The 20,000-nt window shown below is 42.5% G+C and overlaps 1 protein-coding gene across 2 annotated transcripts in view; it reads left to right on the top strand.

Annotated features, from left to right (window-relative positions):
• Positions 1 to 3,220: 3,220 nt before the first annotated feature.
• Positions 3,221 to 20,000, top strand: part of csf2rb (colony stimulating factor 2 receptor subunit beta) — an 18,034-nt gene continuing 1,254 nt past the window's right edge. Inside the window, exons 1-15 of one of the 2 annotated variants that reach the window (XM_056579452.1) lie at positions 3,221 to 3,628; positions 5,004 to 5,192; positions 6,056 to 6,239; positions 7,053 to 7,185; positions 8,359 to 8,561; positions 9,127 to 9,281; positions 11,919 to 12,081; positions 12,624 to 12,759; positions 16,488 to 16,648; positions 17,494 to 17,621; positions 17,948 to 18,119; positions 18,642 to 18,741; positions 19,012 to 19,078; positions 19,183 to 19,265; positions 19,774 to 19,942. In XM_056579452.1, coding sequence (XP_056435427.1) covers positions 6,143 to 6,239; positions 7,053 to 7,185; positions 8,359 to 8,561; positions 9,127 to 9,281; positions 11,919 to 12,081; positions 12,624 to 12,759; positions 16,488 to 16,648; positions 17,494 to 17,621; positions 17,948 to 18,119; positions 18,642 to 18,741; positions 19,012 to 19,078; positions 19,183 to 19,265; positions 19,774 to 19,942 — 1,767 coding nt within the window. In that variant the 5' untranslated portion in view covers positions 3,221 to 3,628; positions 5,004 to 5,192; positions 6,056 to 6,142. Of the gene's footprint in view, positions 3,629 to 5,003; positions 5,193 to 6,055; positions 6,240 to 7,052; positions 7,186 to 8,358; positions 8,562 to 9,126; positions 9,282 to 11,918; positions 12,082 to 12,623; positions 12,760 to 16,487; positions 16,649 to 17,493; positions 17,622 to 17,944; positions 18,120 to 18,641; positions 18,742 to 19,011; positions 19,079 to 19,182; positions 19,266 to 19,773; positions 19,943 to 20,000 lie in introns of both variants that reach the window. The other variant, XM_056579443.1, reaches the window with a different exon arrangement.

Genomic DNA, 20,000 nt, shown 5'->3' with positions numbered 1-20,000 from the left:
GACAACCTTACACTTTCAACGGTTCATTTGATACAATTGTGCAAATCTGGTCTTTGAATACGTAGAGGGCACTGTAACTCGCTATTTCATCCTGATACTGTTTTGGTCAGTATCCATTAAAAAAGTCCCTTGGAAGTCCAAAAAGAGCTGAGGTTCCAGACGAATACACATTTGCGAATTGGTCGGTTGATGTCAGGCTTTTTATTTACCTGAATATGAAAAAAGATTAAACACGTTGATACACAATAGTACAAGATTTGTCATAACGAAATGTATCTATGAAGTGGATTGAAGGACATCCTTGAGAATGATGCTGAAGCCCTACCTGCTCATTAATGACTTATATATGAATCCACTGTAAGTCACTTTGAATTGAATTCATATCCCCGCTCTGGTTTGTTGCATCTGCATTTGTTTCCAACAATGTATCTTGACTGCCCCAGGACAAACATAAATATAGAAATGATCAATATAAGTAAACATAATGCAGGCACAGTTCAATTATTTTACAAAACATCACCATTTAGAAAAATGTTTATGCTCCTCTTCAGAGTTTTTCGATGTGGGAGGGGGTCTCCTTTCGTGGGTGGTGGTGTAGCTTAGCTAGGTCTTCCTCAGCTGTTTATCAGCCTGGAGCACTCTGCTTGGATTAGAACCACGACCACTTTATAATTACTCTAATGTATCTTGACTGGACAGGCCTGCCTTTCTCAATAATAAACCCATTAATTGACTATGCCTTCCTTTTCCCTTGAGCCTTCCTTGCTTCCTTCATCCCTCCATTTCTTACATTTTCTCTCTATCCCTCTCCCTCTTTCTCTTTTGCTCTCTCTCTTTATGTCCTTCTATATCTTTATCTGTTCGGCAAAAATTCTCTCCCTCTCTTTTTCTCCCACTCTCTCAATTAATGCCATTAATTTACATTACTTCCTCGTTAGTCTCGGATAATAGCTCATCGTGACTTGAATGGTACAATGGGGAATAGGGGGTATGGACTGCTGATTGGTTCATAGGTGTTGATGATTATTTTTATCCAGTTCATTTGTCCTATCCTCTTGGGCGCTCCAAGCAAGTCAAATGTCGTAACCATGGATTTTTCATTGGTGCGCCGCTTGTGATTTGAATCTATGGTGGGAATGTTGCCAGTGCCACCAACACCCAGTTCATAACATCATTATACTGCAACTGCAAGGGCTTTCATCGGTGGGCCCTTGGATCAATCACCATTGTGTTACCTCATTCGCCAATAGATAGTGATTCAACCGACATCGGAGCCCAAACATTGGCTTATATACGATAAAAATCGGCAGGTGGATTGCTTTGTTCTGTATTCAAAAACCTGTAATTGCCATCGGACACAAATAATTTGAAGCATTTATGTTTGCTCAAACCCAAATTATATCCAATCTAATTTCGAGTTTGCTGTGTCTTTCTGGATTTAATGACTTAGAAATGTGCCGCGGTTCTTGGCAGTTTTCTGTGCCCAGTGTGCCAACTGATTTGCTTAGCTTTATGTCTTATCTGTGTAAGTGCATAGAAATCGCATAATAAATGACACCTAAATACACGCATTAGTCAAAATGTTTAAGGATATATCATTTGGTGACCGCTTTGATCCAAAGTGTTTCACAGTACCAGGGAGTGCATGCGGCAGTGGTGTGTGTGTGTGTGTGTGTGTGTGTGTGTGTGTGTGTGTGTGTGTGTGTGTGTGTGTGTGTGTGTGTGTGTGTGCTTGTGCGTGTGCGTGTGCGTGTGTGTGTGTCTGTGTGTGTGTGTGTGTGTGTGTGTGTGTGTGTGTGTGAGTGCATGCAGACAAGCGCTTCAACCAAATAGAGGGCGCTCTGCAATTGTTGACAATTTTCTTTCCATGTCTGAATAAGGCCAGGGCGGTGAGGGGGTGAGTCAGGGAGTGAGGGTGATAGAGGAGGGAGTGAGGGTGAGGGGACGGAATGAGCGAGGGGGGATGGAGAGAAGGACCCTGTCTCTGAGATTGATGACATCTCTAGTTATTTATATTCCACTCTTCCCTAAAATAGATAAACAAAACTAATTTAAATAGGAAGCTATTTGAGGGGCCAAAGGCAGAGACTACTCTGCTGTTGTGTTATTGGACGTCATCCAATCCATCGCTGGCAAATGACTGACCGTTGGCTTTTGGCATTGCTGCTTTTTTAATCAGTTCTTTCAATTCTAATCAAATATAGCCAAATTTCCGCTTTTATTTTATGGACCTTGGCCCAAACTGTTGACTGTATTTTTTGTTCTACTTTTTTTCTTGATTTATTTATATATGTATTGTACTATACAAAAAACGATAAGGTTTAAGTTTCCTTTGTTCGTTTTTTGCCACTAGGAGGCTATAGGCAATGTGAAATGTATTTTCAGAGGGCAATGATATAAGTGATATAATTTCAAGGGACTCATTATAATGCTGTGCTATGATAGCACAGCATTGAATATCACAGCTGTGATATTCAAACCACATCAAATTAAGCCTACAACTGAGTATAACCATTTTTTCAGGGAAAAAGTCAATTAAAATGCAGACCTAGTGTGTTTGTATTTGTATGTGAGAGTGTGTTCACATGTGGGTTTGTGTTTGTGCGTCTGTGTGTGTGCCACTGTGAATTTTCGGTGAGCTTATTTGACAGAAGGCTGTTTAACAGCAAATTAAAAAATGTGATCCATTCTAATTCCCAGTAGATTTTTGTGAGGAAGTTGACACGTGTGCACTGAACGCTTTAGGCACGTGGGTAAATGGCTGCGATTCCCAAGGGCTCCTCTTGAAACACTGAGCGGTGGACCATTTGTGACACACAGAGGAAACAGGCACACAGCTGTAGCTGCTAACAAACATCTTTGTTAGCAGCTCACATCAAATATAGATCTAGCTATTATTTACTATTTTACTATTAAGTCATTCAAGCAGTCGTTTTTTATCCAAACGATTTGCTCACTTACTTGATAGTGTCTCCCGTCTTGATCAAGCTTCCCAACAGACTGTTGAGCTTTTGACTGGAAGTCAAACACCCTAAAGACTTGACAAGACACATTCCTACAGCACCATTTCATCCCGATACTTCAAATGAGTCGTTGAGTAATTTTATCGTCCGACTAACCTGTATTGTTTGACACAGCCTTACACAGGAACAAAGTTATTCTTAACAAAAAAGTACCATAGTAACTGCTTATAAAATGTGTTAATTTATCTTTTTAACGTAGTTTATCGCAGATGTACACACTTAATCTGTGTTTACATTATCTGGAAGGTGTATTAAGTTGCGTGAACTAACCCTTTAATGATATGTCCTGGAATAATTTAGTTATTAACTGAAAAGCCAATCAGAACACTCCTTCCCAGAACTATGTCCAAAATTCACAATAAAGCTGACAGCACTGTTGTGACATCTTAACATTTCTGAACAAGCAGGCAGGTCCACATTTTCACACTTAGCCTACCCGGGACAGAAAAGAGGAACCTTGACTGGTCTCTCTGAAATGTTCATTTTTGGCAAGCCCTCACGAACGCTTTTTACCATAAGAAGTCATAATATACAGAGAGACAGTCAGATGGAAGAGGAAGACATACATAGACGCCAGAGACAAAAATATTGCCTCATAATTTAAGGTGGGTAAACTATTTGAATATTTACGCTTTCGTATCTCTGGTTGACAGATTCATATGCTTTCAATTTGGCATACAAATATCTTTGTGACATCTGTGTTTTTTTATTCAAGGATTTAAGCTGACCTAAAAGCAAACTATTCAATGTATGTTTTCGTCTATTTATGAGCTGAATTCAAAATGACAAACAAGGGCAACTAATATGACTATGGGAGTGTGTGTGGATGATGGCTGGTTGAAGCAGACTCACCTCTCTCTCACCTTAAACAAGCCATCACCACACACACTCAAGGGGATCTCCGGAATGGTAGCACGTTACACCTCCTGCTCTGTATATTATACTGAACCTTGGCAATAGTCTCCAACATCACCACCCTGTGTCCTAGTTATGGAGAAGCCCAGTCAAAGCAACCTAGGTGGAGAATGGTAGCCCCCTAGGTGACCTGTATCAATGGACATCATTACAATGACACAATAGACTTTTAGACATTTAGACAATTGTTGATTGTTGCGGTAAATGACGCAAATATGTGTCAACTCAAAACTACTGTTCCAGAACCCCAGATTTTGGGGAATTTCAGTTGATCAAATAAGTCAAGACATGTAAATAGGGTGACAACATCCCAACAATACAATTGTGGGAGAAGGGTATGTTTGTTTGGGACTTTGACCAATGCGTAGGGATAGTCTCAAGTTTTGATTTGTCTTTCTTATTCGGGGACATAAAAGAAAATAATTCTCTGAGAACGGCCTTGCAGCAGCTTCACCCAGTTATAAGTAGTTCCCAAGTCTTTGTTGTTGAATTTCTTTGTGGTAGTTTCTTACTTATTCCACCAAAATCTGATGATTCGTTTGTGGGGACTCCCAATTTCTGGGAAATTTGGGAGTCACAACAAAGTCACAAGCTATGCAGATGACGCACCTTCGGCAGTTCGACTGACATTATAAACAGCCTCTGCGGCTTTCTTCACAGCCATTGGATTGATGCCAGGTTTAAGGAAAGCTTCATTGCTGCAGTGCTTCTACTTTTGCACACGAGAGTCAATCAAAATGCGGGACATCGTCTCAATATATGGGAAGGAGGTACAAGGGATAATAATGCTCTAAAATCCTGCATGAAGCGGAGCACCTGGTCAGCCTACCAGTAAAAGGATGTACCGTAGGTTCTTGCTGTACCAGCAGTTGGAAGAACACCCGACACCTATACCACCACCACCGCCCCTACCACCACCTGGCCTTGGAGGGGGTGCAGAGATTTATTGGCTAGAGTAACCTGTTGGCTTCTCCAAATTCACCTTACAGTTGCACCACTCACCTGTCAGCTCTGGTCCCTCCTTCTACTGCAACAATTTACGATGTACAATCTCTTTCACTTCAGGTCTGCTGTGGATGTACCCAGAGCGAGAAGAAGAAGAAGAAGAAGAAGAAGAAGATGTTGATGACGCAATATCATGATATCTAATTAACAACATACTATAAGGATGTACAGGGACAGGTTTACCCCGTTCCTCCATCCTGAAGCATTACCATCTCAAAACAAAGAACGCCTAGGAAACATTGATTATTGGTGAGAGATCTGGAGGGACTCCTACTGGGGCGATATCTATTTCAGTTGCATGTTTTGGATTTTACTCTTTTTTTTTTGTCGAAAACATCATTTATTTTCCTTGTCGTTATGGTTGTTCCTCTCCTCTTCTAAATTATTCTTGGTCCGGGACTGTAAATCTACACATTTTCCACAGCTCGCCAGCTCTGTACAGAACTGACAGTGTTTTGCATTTTGTATTGCATAAGATCAACGCAAAGTGCAATATATTGTCAGTTGATTCTATATCTAACAGCTCACACAAAGGATTAGATTAGAAGTGGCGTTTCGATAGTAGGAGGAAAAACAGCTCACCAGATGTTTCGCATAATACGCCTACATCCTGGGTTCGCAAGACGGGAAGTGCCATGACACAATACGCACTCCCTTACACGTCATATATGTGTCTCATTACATTGCAGTAATATGTGTCCTTTAATTAATTTCTTTTTTTGCCATCTCTCTCTCCCTCTCCCTCTCTCTCCCTCTCTCTCTCTCTCTCTCTCTCTCTTTCTCTCTCTCTCTCTCTCTCTCTCTCTCTCTCTCTCTCTCTCTCTCTCTCTCTCTCTCTCTCTCTCCCTCTGTCTCTCTCTCTCTCTCTCTCTCTCTCTCTCTCTCTCTCTCTCTCTCTCTCTCTCTTTCTCTCTCTCTCTCTCTCTCTCTCTCTCCCTCTCTCTCTCTCTCTCTCTCTCTGTCTCTGTCTCTCTCTCTCTCTCTCTCTCTCTCTCTCTCTCTCTCTCTCTCTCTCTCTCTCTCTCTCACTCTCTCTCTCTCTCTCTCTCTCTCTCTCTCTCTCTCTCTCTCTCTCTCTCTCTCTCTCTCTCTCTCTCTCTCTCTAACAACAGATATGGATAAATAACAGAGCAATACCTTGGGTTAAAAAGGGCCAATCCCGACCAGGGGCTCTACCTTCCTGACGTTCCCCAGGAATCATGAATCCCAGTTGGGCTCTTTTCTGTGCTGTTCTCCCACTCCTGGTTTCCTGCTCTTGTCCAGATAACTTTACTCACAATGAGAGCAGCTTCCGTGGTAAGCCTTGCTTGCATCCAAACAGCACAAACTCTCAGTCTACTTCAGGCTCAAACTCTCATAGGGCTTTCATTGAAGGGTAAGGTGAGTTAAGGGTAAGAGAGTCTGGTTCAGGGTCCAGGTTTTAGGTTAGGGAGGTAGTTAGGATAAGAGTTTTAAGGGATATAGTTAGAAAGGGGTAGGTTGAGGGTTTAGGGATACAGGTCAAATAACGCTGTATTCTGATTGGATGTGCAATGGGTCAATGGGTCATCGAGAACTGATAGAGAATCTGAGCTGTCCGCCACACCGAGTCAAGTTTTAACGTTAGGCTGCGCTCAACTGGGAAAACAATGCTATTGCAATGCTCGCAATGCGGATACTGAAAAAGGTCATCATGTGTTGACCGGGGCTTAGGTGTGATGGTGAGGCTCGACGTTAGGGTTTGAAGGTTAACAGGTTTGACTGTGAGTGTAGTCAAACCATAGCCTGACGTAAACCATATAGCTTTTTCCATTCTCATGCTTCTTCTTTTGAACTTCCATGCTGGATCTATAACTGATAAATCCTGTACACCCTGATCTTAGCATATGTAATGATGATGCTTGTTTTTCTTGGAATAATCTTCTAACACTCTAATATCACATTGTCAAGGGTATGACAATGAACAGGAAGATAATACGTATGACGAATGAGTATAAATTAGCTCAAAAATATGATTCTAGTAAGAGTAAAATAAACGATTCAACTCGGGTAAGGTGTTCATTTCTAGCCACGTAAAAAATACTAAATATTAACATTTATCACTGCCTTCCTCCTTGTTCTAACCCTCAGAGTCACCTGTGTTGGAGTCACTTCAGTGCGATAATGACTACCAATCCAAAGTCGATTGCCAGTGGAGGGAGGAGCTGAGCAACAAGAAAAACATGACCTTGGAACTCTGGAACTGGAATCCCTATGAAAAGAGGTAGAGAGAGAGAGAGAGAGAGAGAGAGAGAGAGAGAGAGAGAGAGAGAGAGAGAGAGAGAGAGAGAGAGAGAGAGAGAGAGAGAGAGATTGAATGTATTCTATATGTCAATGATGGCACCAGCTGCACTTCTAACCATCCATAAAAGGAGGGATCCCTAACTCTGCCTTATTTCTCAAGGTCTATTCCTTCGTAAGGAGTTTTAATTTGCGCTTTTGGGGACTAGGGTTGGGGGGTGTCAAAGATTATTGTCAGCTTTGAGACTAACTGTGATTAAGGAGAATACAATTAAAATATACTTGACTTGTAAGAGGGAAAGTGAGAGAGAGAGAGAGAGAGAGAGAGAGAGAGAGAGAGAGAGAGAGAGAGAGAGAGAGAGAGAGAGAGAGAGAGAGAGAGATGAAAATAATATGTAAAGGACCGGGGGAGGGAGGGATGAAGCGATGGAGTAAGAGATGAATAGCTTTGAACAGCCCCACCATATGTACTTTGCTAATTGGGTCTGTAAAGTCGGCCCGTCTGAAGCGTTTTTCAATGGGCATTTCCTTACGGTTTGACGCAGGGCTAAGCAACGCTTGCATGCTAAGGCGTTGCCAATCGCCGACCATGCCACTGGTAGCAATAGGGAGTAAGTAAGGGAGAATGATGAATACAAGTTAGTTTAGGTTTTGATAGGACAGATTTGAAATAGCAGGAATCCAAAGAGACAAAAAAGTTCAGCTGCTACACTGGAATATAGGTTGAAGGTTCAAGAAGAAGTTGACCAAAAGAAGGAGCAGCTTGTGTATTTATGTCTTTCTTTATCTATCTATTCTGAAAGCAACAACTACTTTGCATTGTAACTTCTTCATTCTCGAACTGCTCAGATCAGCAGCAGTCGTCTCCAAGATTAGAGTGTTTCCACTTTTCATTTCCTCTATTATTATTTGTTGGTTTACTCATTTACAGTAAACCAACATTCCATCTTACAGGGGAGGGCATCCATCCCGAGGAACTACATACTGAAGGACATCTTCCTAAAAAAATTAGAGAGAGCGATAGAGAGGGATAGGGAGAGAGAAAATATTTCATTCAAATGTATTTGGCTGTTTAATTTGCTCCCAATAATTATTCATCTCAATTGATTGATCGGCTATCGGTGATCAATCCGACTTGATGTCCATGCTGTTGCAGGGATTCCCCTCGACGGACCACCCGGTGTGAGCCCCTCGATGGACCACCCGGCCCTCATGATGACGTTCAAAATCTGACGCTGATGCGATGCCGATTCAACACTTCCCTTTTTGCTATCGCAATCAACCATACGTTCTTCTTCAAAACCCTGACAGCCACTTCCTGTTTCTCATCACACCGCAGTCTGATCCTGTCCCAGCAACGTGAGAACTTCTCATTAATGAAACACAATAGTCACCCAACAACCCTGTCTTGTAGTTGGGCGGGAAAACCTTGTGTAATCTTTAGGGGAACTTTGACAACATGGGGAAATAATGTATTGAGATAAATTAGGTAATAATAAGGTTGATTACTGTTTCCCAATCTGTGTTGTCATCGTTAAAAAGTAAAAAAAACATATTAGAGATCACTTAGGTTGGTCATGGTTCATAATGGTGGCCTTGATACCTTGTTAACTGTTTATTATCTAATCTATTCAATAATTGGGCAGGCACTTTTATCAAAACCATGTTATGGGGATGTGGGGGCAGGATTTAGCTGTAGTGGCTAGGGGGGACTGAAACCCAGGCAAACTTAACTGGGTTTGAATCGTCGATCCTCAATGCCTTCACCGACAAGGGTCCTTGAGTCAGATGCCCCCTAACCCAAGACCTGCCCCTTAATATTGGCCCATCTTTGAAATCATTGTCATTGGCTTTGTATAAAATACATCTTCTTAACAGCAAAATTGTATTTTATGAGATGACGTGTTTCATTGTGTTTGAACAGTGAGAGTGCATCCGCCGGTCGATCTGTCTGTCAATATTTCGGAGAAAGGAGACCGGCTGATCCAGTGGTCGAGCCCCTACCCAGCCTCATCTCGTCTCAGCCACAATCTCACCTACCAGCTGAACTACAGGATAGAGGGCCAGGACAGTTGGAAGGTAGGCATTTCATCACTGTAAACACCATCACCCTCCCAAAAAACAAGATGTGTAAATACACATCCATAAACAAATTAATAAAAGTCCATAAACGTTCATATAAGTTCTCTACAGACACATAAACCCATACAGGTCTTTATTTTTGCCATCATTATTCCAATATATTTGTTTAATAAATAAACTCATATCAGTTCACAATTCATTTTAGTGGAAGCTAAATTAATTGAACTTTACTGTGTTAAAAAACATTGTGAAAAGCGGCACTGAGCTGAGCGGCACAAAACACAAACTGAGGCTGTTCAAGGACTATATATATAGCTGGTGTGTGGTGAGCGTTCTGATGCAGATTGGCTGCCGTGCATCACCCAAGTGGGTGCTACACACTGGTGGTGGTTAGTGAGGTTCCCCCTTCCCTGTAAAAGCGTCTTTGAGTGTCTAGAAAAGCGCCATATAAATTCAATCTATTATTATTATTATATCCTGGTATCAAGAATTTTTGACGGCCAAACCAAATATTGGCCTAAGAGAGCTAATTCAATAAATAGGGATTTACGGCTAATCAGGTTTCAACTCACTATAGCACAAACACAGATCTTTGAGAAACGTATACCCATCACAAGCCATCCAACGAGCATACAATCTCAGATGGAATGCAAAAATAAATAAATATCTAGGAATAATTATTATGAATAAATTATTTTAAAAAATATGAAGCAAATGTACGGTATGTCTCTGGAAAACGAGGAAATTCTAAAATATATGGACAAAACAAAATCTTGAGGCTAATTTGGAAAGAAAAGAAACCAATAAATAGGTGATCGTGTGATGCAAAATGCACTACAAAATGACAAGATATTGACTTAAAGGTTTTATCAGCGATTCCAGGCCGAAACCAAATGATCACATTCATCTGATCTTTCCTCACGATCCACTAGCTGCCCGCCCCATAAGCAGACCGTCCAAAAACTGCGTCTCTGTAGGCAGGCTATGCGCCGAGATCCTACACAAAAACAAATGGTACTACCAACAGCTCAAAACCAAAAATCGATAGTATTCCAACCAATCAATGACAAGGGGTTGGTGTTGTGGGGTTTTGCGCTGCGTTCACGATAGTTTTTACTGGATGCACGAAACACGGAAGGAAGGGGCGAGCAGGCTCTGTTTGTTTGGGAGCTCGCTTCAAATTTAAACAGAAATGACATCGCCCAAAATTGCTGTTGTACAGAGAGAGATGTAAAGAGAAAGGGACTCAAATATGGATACTTTATACATGAATTAATAAATATAATTCAAACAAGGTAAAACTGTCCAGGTGGATTGTGATACCAATTGCAAACCAGGGATCCTTGACCAAATATTCTAATAATGGGCACAGAGAGGCATAGCAACAATCAACTTGGCAATAATTAAGGGCAAAATAAAAAGCTTTCAAAAATTAAAGCGAGAATACGATTTAAAGTATCTGCAAATTGGACATTATTTTTTTAGATCAAACCAGGTTTCCTTGTGAACTAAATGGAGTGGTTGTGATGCTGTGTAATACTTCAAGGTAAAGTGTTAAAGTAAAGTGAAGTTTGATTAAGGAAGGAAGGAAGGAGGAGAGGAACATCTATATTGTATATTAGTGATAAAAGGGAACTCAAAATGTGTAGGCCTATATCAAAGGAAGACCTCGTATAATATAGTTAAGTTAAACAAACAAACTTTTGCTCTAGTATGTGGAAGTATTGTCTTGGAATATACAGTCAAACAGTCAAATACTCCACTCAGATAGACTGGCTGGCCATTACCCAAGCGATACATGATATGGAAAGACTGCATACTCTGAAGCTGGTTTCACACCGCCGCGCGGCAACTCGCCACTTCAATTAATTTCATTGAGGGAAGGGCGGCAGGGAGGAGGCGATTACAAAAGCGGCTGTTGACAAGGAAGAGGTTGCTGCCCGCGTGACCGCGCACATATTTTGCCCTACCGCTCAGCTTTCCCCCGTGTTGAAACTTTCGGCGGCAGCAGCAGCAGCAGCCACTTTTGAAAACGCCTGGCCCTTCGCACCGGGGAGCTGAACCCTCCGGCACCGAGGCGGTTATCTGGGCGGTCGCCGCCGGCGGTGTGCAAGCACGATGTCTTTGTGATGGGTTTTATAGGCAGTTGATTTTTCAGATTTTAATGAAACACTGTATCACTAGCTCCTTTTGAGAATTCAGCAATCAGTGTTTCATTAAAATCAGAAAAAATCAACTGCCTATAAAACTCATCACAAAGGCATTAAAAAAACCTCTCTATAAAGAATTTGTTGAACATATTTTTCTCCGACACAAATGTCTATGATTATTCTGTTATTCTGTTGTGGAAAAATAAGCGAATAAACCAGAAATAAAGGAATGCTACTGCGTGACACAACAATATTTAATCGACACAACAATAAAAGCCTTTAAGTAGGATTGAACCTGGGGCCTTTTTTAAGCGTTGTGTGGATTCAGTGGAATTCTCCCGCTCACTAGCTCCTTTTCTGTCTCTCTACATCCGTATGTGACTCAGTTAACCCCCAATGACAAGGCACGCTTATGAAGAGGTAGGAAAAGGGGAAACCGCTGTTTCTTGTAAAAAAAATAACTCTCTTTCTCACTCTTTCTCAGAGTGAGACGTTGAACGAAACCCATCTGGAACTCTGGAATGAACATCTGGATCTTCCAGTACATCAACCAGGTTGCTGGTACGAAGCCCGGGTGAGGGCGAAGGTAGTGACCAGGGGACTCTGGAGCGAGTGGAGCCCCCTAGTGACGTGGAAGACTCCTGAAGGTCAGAAATCAGAGACCGCTGGAATGCCACCTCATCTCTTCATTCCAACTTGTGTTTCCTGATATTATAAAACATTATTTGTAGAACGTCCAATCATGTATATTAGTATGTGTTAAGGATGTGTTTGACAAGGTATACAGGTTGTAATACAGTGAATTTATATTTCCCTGTATTATTGATTACTTGAGTTGTTTACCAAATTGTGTGTGTGTGTTGTGTGTGTTTCTGGTATAATCAAAGGAATAACCCCAAATTCTTTTCGGCAGAAATACATTTTTAACTGGTGGTTTTCTTGTCAAAAATCTGTCCCATTTTTGCTCTCGTCGTCTGGATCGTCTTTTTTTAGCCGTTCAAACGTATTCTTAGGCTAAGAGTTCCTTTTTTGTCACGCTGTCGTCCCCCATCTTGTCCGCACGCAGACATTAGGAAACTACTTGAAATGTCCCTTTACCAATGTTGTCATTCTTCATTTATTTGTGGTTAAGCACATAATATCTTTCTCTCTCGCTTTCGCCCAATCCATCCCTATGTTGGTTCGATAGCCAAGGACCAGACTCCCAGCATGCAGTGCGTGCTAGACGGGGAGGAGAAAGTGACGTGCAGCTGGGAGGTGATGAAGGAGAAGGCTCAGTTCATAACCTACCATGTGGAATGCCAACACAAGCATCAAAACACCATGTAAGTCCTTTGTGTGTGTGTGTGTGTGTGTGTGTGGGGAGGTGTGCGTTTACTTTATTTTGTCTTACTTCGATACATTTTGTGTAGCTTTTTTTTTTGATCTGTGCGTCCTTCCTTGCATACACACACAAACAAGCAGGTTAGTGTCATGGTTAGTGTATTCGATTCCAAGACAAAAGGTTCTAGGTTTCAATTCAACCTACCTAGTTGCTCCTTAACAGCATGCATCTGAACTCAAGGTTAGCTACATTGGATACAAGCATCTGCTAAATGACAGATTAGTAGCAAACTGAGACATAGGGCCCTATCTTGCATCCGGCGCAATTGACTTAATCACTGGCGCATGTGTCGTTGCTAGTTTGCAACTGGCGCAAAGCGTTCTTTTCCTTCCTGCGCCCCGCGTCGGTAAATTAGGGAATGATCTAGCACCCCAAGAGGCGGTTTGGCGAAAGGAGGATGCATGTTCTGGCGCAAACGTGCCCTGGTGCTAATTTGTCGTTTCAGGAGCCACTTGCGCCACAAACCAGGAAATCTGTTTTAAAGTCAGTGGCGCGTTGTTCAGATGCTATTTTAAGGGTGCATGCATAATGTTGCTTGTGCACCTCACGCATACACTTTGCTTCTCTCATCCACCTGGCCACACATTCTTGGTAAATTATTTGGGAAAGAACAGCTGATACAGCGGTAATAAGTTGTACTTTTAAATTAATGCATCTGTTAAATGCATTAATAATCTGTTAAAAAGAATGAATGCGGGCAGAGGTGAAATTTATTTGAGGACTCTTTTCAGTTTTCACAACTATTTCTGAAGTTGTGGAAGAAAACCTTATTCCATGTGTGAATTAAGCCATATTATTTGGCCATATATTGAGCCATTTGAAGTTTGAAATTCATGTGCATCTGTCTCATCGGAGACTGCAGACGCGCTGTCAAAATATCAACTCGTCAGAGGGGATGGGAGCTGGCACTCTCATTGGTTTATTGCACGTTACGCCCAAATCACACCTACGGGTAATTAGGCTACTTCAGACCAACCCTTTTTAGATTTGCGCTGGGCGCAAGTAATTTTTTGTGCCGGTAAAATAGCGACATCGCCATAGAACCGCCCACAAAGCTTCTTGGCTTGGCGCTTCTCACTTGCGTTTCAGACTGTTAAAATAGGGCCCATCGACTTAAATCGTCACATACACACACATGCACACACACACACACACACACACACACACACACACACACACACACACACACACACACACACACACACACACACACACACACACACACACACACACACACGTACGCACACACAGTACCAGTTTGGAATAAAACATAATGAAGAACCAGCTCAAAGAAAGGCCCCCCACCCCAAAAAAGCAAAGAAATACATGGACTCTAACAACCTGTCCTGTGTGTAGCAACTCCACCCCGACCCAACACACCCCGGGTACAACCATAGACAGGGACAGCAGGGAGAACAAGGTGCAGCACTTCAATCACATGGCCGTACAGTCTGTCTGGCGCACAGACGGCCAGACAGGGTCAAGCCACTCTCATCAGTCCCCCCCATCCCCCTCGCCCCCGCCCGCCCCCGCCTGCCTCTCCTTTGGCGGCCCCCGGCTCCGTGTTCCTCCAAAGGGCAGCTGTTGATTGCTGATCGGGCGCAGGTGTGTCCCTGCAGGTATGGGGTAATTGACAGTGGATAACGAGATGCAGCTGGTTCCTGTTCCCCACGGACCGCCGCCTCCCCCTGGCTACCTCTGATATGCCTCGGGCGGGCGGTCAGGGAACACAACACGACTCAACACAAACGCTACATGGGTACCACGTTGTGTACGCATGTAGATCTATACGTGTTAACATGTACACGGGGGGATGAACGGGGGCTCGGGGTATTGGTATCGTAAAGAAAGTAGAATTGCGGCACAAATGGGATGATGACTTCTGTATTTTGCTATTTACAAAGTGTTTTGTTTTTTTCTTGATTGTAGTCATTGCATTTTTGCATGACGCAACAGAGAATATTAAGTTAATTCCCAATATCCATAATTCCCCCGGAACGTAATTTGTGGCAGCAACAGCACAAACACACGCCTGCACACACACATACGTAAACACACACCCCGACACACACGCACACACACACACACACACACACACACACACACACACACACACACACACACACACACACACACACACACACACACACACACACACACACACACACACCTATGTTGATGCGTACATACATGCATACAAACGTGCTGTCATACATACACGCCTGCATGCATACCAGTGGCGGCTGGTGGTTTTTAAAGTGAGGGAGGAAGGACTGCGCGCTTGGTTGCCATTGGCCTGCTTGCACTGTTGGTGTATGGTGGCATAAGAATGTTAGACTCAAGTTGTTCACCCTTCACCCCTTCACCCTTTCCACAATACCAAACAGAGCGGTCAGAGTAACAAACTAGTAAAAGAACAAGAACATTATTTCAAACAACCTGATCTGTAAGTATGGTGTCTTGCAAGGAAAGTCGGATAGCAGCACCAAGGTAATCTTGACACTTGTGGCGTTTGGTTGAGCTATCAAGATTTTTCACTTCAGTGAAACCATGAACAGCCCACGTTTGACATTTGCCATTATTCAAGAGCAAACAGGGCCAGCAATACAGTCGATTGCTAGTAATGATACAAGTAAGCCATGAGTATCTAGCAAACCATGTGGCGCTCACAAAACTGACGTTGCAATTACTTTTGGTGATCTCGATTTTGGGAAGTGGTCTATCTTTGTCTTTGGTCGCTAACTTAGCACTGTAACACAATGAATGGAATGCTTTGTGTAATAAAACATGAACAATGTCCTCTGTTTCCAATGTACACTTTATTTGCAAATGTTAGAATCTCGCTATCGTTCAGATGGTTTCACTTGCTTTGCGTCTGTTAGACTGAGCGACAATGCAGAGCGGGTTGTTATCGACAGCGTTACCAGATTGGGCAGATTTCCCGCCCAATGATAATTTTTTTCCAGCCTAACGTGATTAAAAGTAGCCCAATTGGGTGGGAAATCTGCCTGATTGGGCAACACTGCTCACCAGCCACACATCCTGCTTATTGGTTAATAGTGCAGCGCGAATAGATTTTTTCTCCTCTCTGCCTTTGAAACCCATGTTATTCACCGGCCGCCTGTACTTTCAGGGAAATTAATGGGAGTCAATGGAGGCTGAGGGAGGAACGTTCTCCCTGAAGTAATTGTCAATAGGCGAAAGGGGGTGCTAATGTCCCTTTACCCAGGGAAACGAACATTATATTCAAAGACATTAAAGTAGTCGTATTTAAGGCCATTAATTCATTACAGTAGTCTGGGCAATCTACATTTTTTATTAACAATAATGTTAAGGAGGATCTTCCTCCCTCTCCTCAATGGAGAAGCCTCCACTGATACATACATTAATGCAATCGGTCATGATATGCATGCAACCTAAACATAGATACACTGCGATTAATTTGATTAAACACTGACAAATGCCAATAATTTAGACAGATCATACAACTGCACAAAATTATAATTACCTTTCTGTTTTGTGTGCCAACAACCCATCATATTTGTTACGGCTATTGACTTCATCAGATCGACATATGGATAGACAGATAGAACAACCCATGAATGTTATCATTAATATCTACCACCTCTTGTTTCTTCTTCTGCTATTTCCGCTGCTGTTTCTATTAAGCGCCAAGAGGTGCTGTGTTCACAAGGAGGTCACGCGAATCAACCGCCACAATGAGGCGCTGTTGAGGTACAGCTGCTCCCTGACCTCCTCTTATCTGGAACACCTCAAGCTGGAACTCATCCCGGAGCTCAACGCAAAGTCATTCAATGCCAGCCAAAATAGTGAGTGTAGTACCACAATATCGATTAACTAGACAATAAATGTCATAGGATAAGGAAAGAGTAATCTTGTTATTTTTTTCTTATTTACAACCTTTTCGACGGCAATATTTGTATTCTCTTCTGCAGTTTTATCGAATTAACAGATCCGTTCCCGTCCATAAACACATAAATACAAGTCACAAAGATTGCAACTAATGTGAAGAATTTGGTTAATGACACAATGTCTTTTTTTATATCGATACATATATGTGTAGGCCTACGATTGTTTTATTCAATCTTTATTCAAACAGCTATTCGACATGCACAGTACCCTTCGATTTCGTTCAAGGTCACTTAATGAAAATACTTGAGGTTGTTTAATATGACGGCAACAATATCATTTTAATGTAGGGAAGGTTCCTAAATTGTCAATATTCCGCTTGCTAAATTATGGAGGGTTTTATCAATAATTTGTTCTGTTTATATTATTTCTTCTAATAATATATAGAGAGAGAGATTACGGAGCTGAAGATAGATAAGAATTTAATGAATATATATCTAGAACTGGACTGTGTGACCGTGTCTCCATCTAGTGGTGAGATGAAGACTTGCATTCCTGAAAATGTATACCACATATACGTCATATTCATACACGCATATTGAGAGTTTTGGACACTTTCAATATTGTGGTTGCACTTTTTCTTATCATTAGAGACTATATTCAATTTATGTTGCTGTCTTTTGAATATATTTGTTATTTAACCACTGCCATTGCGAGAGGGGAGGTAGTGGTCATCAAAGTGTGTGACATCGGCGGAATGTATGTGTCTCTATTTCAGACCAAAAACCCTTATTTTCTCTTGCAGTCATTCCAAATCCCCCAGTGGCGGTCAGAGTGACAGAGGAAAGAGGGAACTGGAAGGTTGAATGGGAGAAACCTACCTCAGTACCGGTCCTCAGTCATGAGGTCCGATACTGGAACCCACTTAATAAGGTATGCCAAGTGCTTTGCATAGAAGAACATTGGATCATGCAGTTTCTTAAAGTTAAAGTTAAAGGGTGAATTTTGGTGGGGGTTAAGAACATCTGAATACTTACTGTTTTTATTTTAATATTAGACCCTCACCAAAAGTCCATAGAACACTGTCAGAACATGGACAGGTGTGAGGTATACAACTCCCAGCTGAAAGGTACTGGGTTTGATCCCAAACGTCTTCAGCCTGCACGGCATCCGTGAGACTGTTACGGTTCTGTTACGGTTAAAGATTCTAGTTGAATTGTCCTGGACATTTTCTGGTTCCTCCAACACTATCTCAGCAGAACCCTCAGCTTAAGAACATAGCGCAAGGAATGACATCCCTGCTCATCCAAGGCGCCTCCCTGGAGCCCGACCAGCGCTACCAAGTCCAGGTTAGGGCCCTGCTCCCCAAAGGAGGCTTAACCTACACCGGGGGCCCCTCTGAATGGACCGAACCACAGGAGTGGGACTCAGGTAGAAAACACACACACACACACACACACACACACACACACACACACACACACACACACACACACACACACACACACACACACAGACACACACACACACACGCGCACACGCGCACACACACACACACACACACACACACACACACACACACACACACACACACACACACACACACACACACACACACACACACACACACACACACACACACACACACACACACAAAGGCGCGACCTCCATGATGCAAGTTTATCTTCTTGCTCTTTGTGAAACCTTTTGACGCTCAGCACATTGTGGCGCTGAGCTTGGTTACAACCGTTTCTGCGGTAATATTAACAAACTTGTCATTGGTTGGCCATGTTTCGGTGGATGATTGGCTGTGCTTTTAAAGTCGTAGGCATGTCAACTTCATAGCCCTCATCATCCGTGATTTCATCATCCTCCTCCTCATCATCGTCGTCATCCTCGTCATCGTTCTGTTGGTCAACTCATGCAGATGTTTCATCATGTTTCTTCTGTAAGGCTCCGCCTGGTCTCGGGAGACCCTCCTCTACGTCGGACTTTGTGTGCTGGCAGCGCTCCTCTGCATTGCTCTCTTCTTCGGCGTAAACACTGGTCGAAGGTCAGCCCTACCTTAACTCCTTTCAGTCTTCTTTATTCATCCCTGCTGCCTGCCTCATGTTCTCACTCTGTTTTACTTCATTTGCGTGGTCTAATGTGTGTTGGTGGACAGGGCAGTCTTTGGAAAGTTATTCACCCGAGGTGGTCAAAACACACACGTGTGTGTGTGTTTGTGTGTGCGCTAACAGTTCCTGTAATCTGTTCTGTGTAACCTGTTCTGTTCTGTTCACCTATGGTAATGAAAAAGTGCTTATGTCATGTGATTCAACAGGAAAGTGTTGGCGTGGTTAGAGTCTGGCCCTTCTCCAAACAAGAGTAAACTCTTTTTAGAGAGCAAGGTGATAAAATGTGATGTCCTGGGATCATCAGTTTTTCCATCGTTTTGAGGGAAGAAGGTAGAAATATGCCTGAACTGTCCGATGTGAAAATGATCTCTTCACAGAATTTTTCCTGCCAGCCTGTTATACACGAGGAAGAGATCATGGACGTCTGTAGGGTCAATCACCTGGACAGCTTCTCCTCGTGGTAAAACATCTGTTCTCCTTAAGCCAACCAAATGTCATCTTTTTCACTGCTGTCTTTCTATTCTATTCTACTCTTTCTTTGTGCTGAACGTTTTCATTGCTGACTGCAACTCCGAAACTTAGCATTTGGAAGTTGGCCTATGCCAATGCATGATATATGCTGGGTATGGATGGAGAGGTGGCAGGATGGTGTGTCGTGCATTGGGTGTTCATTTCCTAGCCCAAGGGTACTGATCCCCCGCAATTACCAAAGCCTTACCTTACAGCATCCTTGAGTAAGATGCCCTAACCCATGGCGGCTCATTGATCAAATGCATCTGAACTAGAGGCTTAGCTAGAAGGCGCTTTGGTTATCATTAGTAATATTTATATATTAATATATTGTGTAATCATGGATTTGTCTTAATCTGTTTCTAATTTGTGAACATGACAGAATTACATTCTTCGAAATGCTTTGTTAATGCACCAAAAATGTCAACATCTCTTTTTGTTTTCTTAAATGGGTCCAGTTCTTCTACTGAAGCTAAAGTGGACAAGAAATGTAAATGGCAGATGTCCTTCTCTGAGGACGAAGGCTGTTTGGACTGCGATCGCCTGCCTTCGCCCAACATTTGCGACCAGATGAACTGCTCGGCCACTTCAGCTCTCAGCTTCAACGGCCCCTACATCATCTGTAAGGTGAGGAGTTCGGGCTGTCTCTCTCTCTGTCGTGTGAGAGCCATGAGAATGGAGGAGA

The sequence above is a fragment of the Gadus chalcogrammus genome, chromosome 2, assembly GCF_026213295.1.
Source record: "Gadus chalcogrammus isolate NIFS_2021 chromosome 2, NIFS_Gcha_1.0, whole genome shotgun sequence".
Taxonomy (NCBI): Eukaryota; Metazoa; Chordata; class Actinopteri; order Gadiformes; family Gadidae; genus Gadus; species Gadus chalcogrammus.
This window is presented reverse-complemented; position numbering and strand designations above follow the sequence as displayed.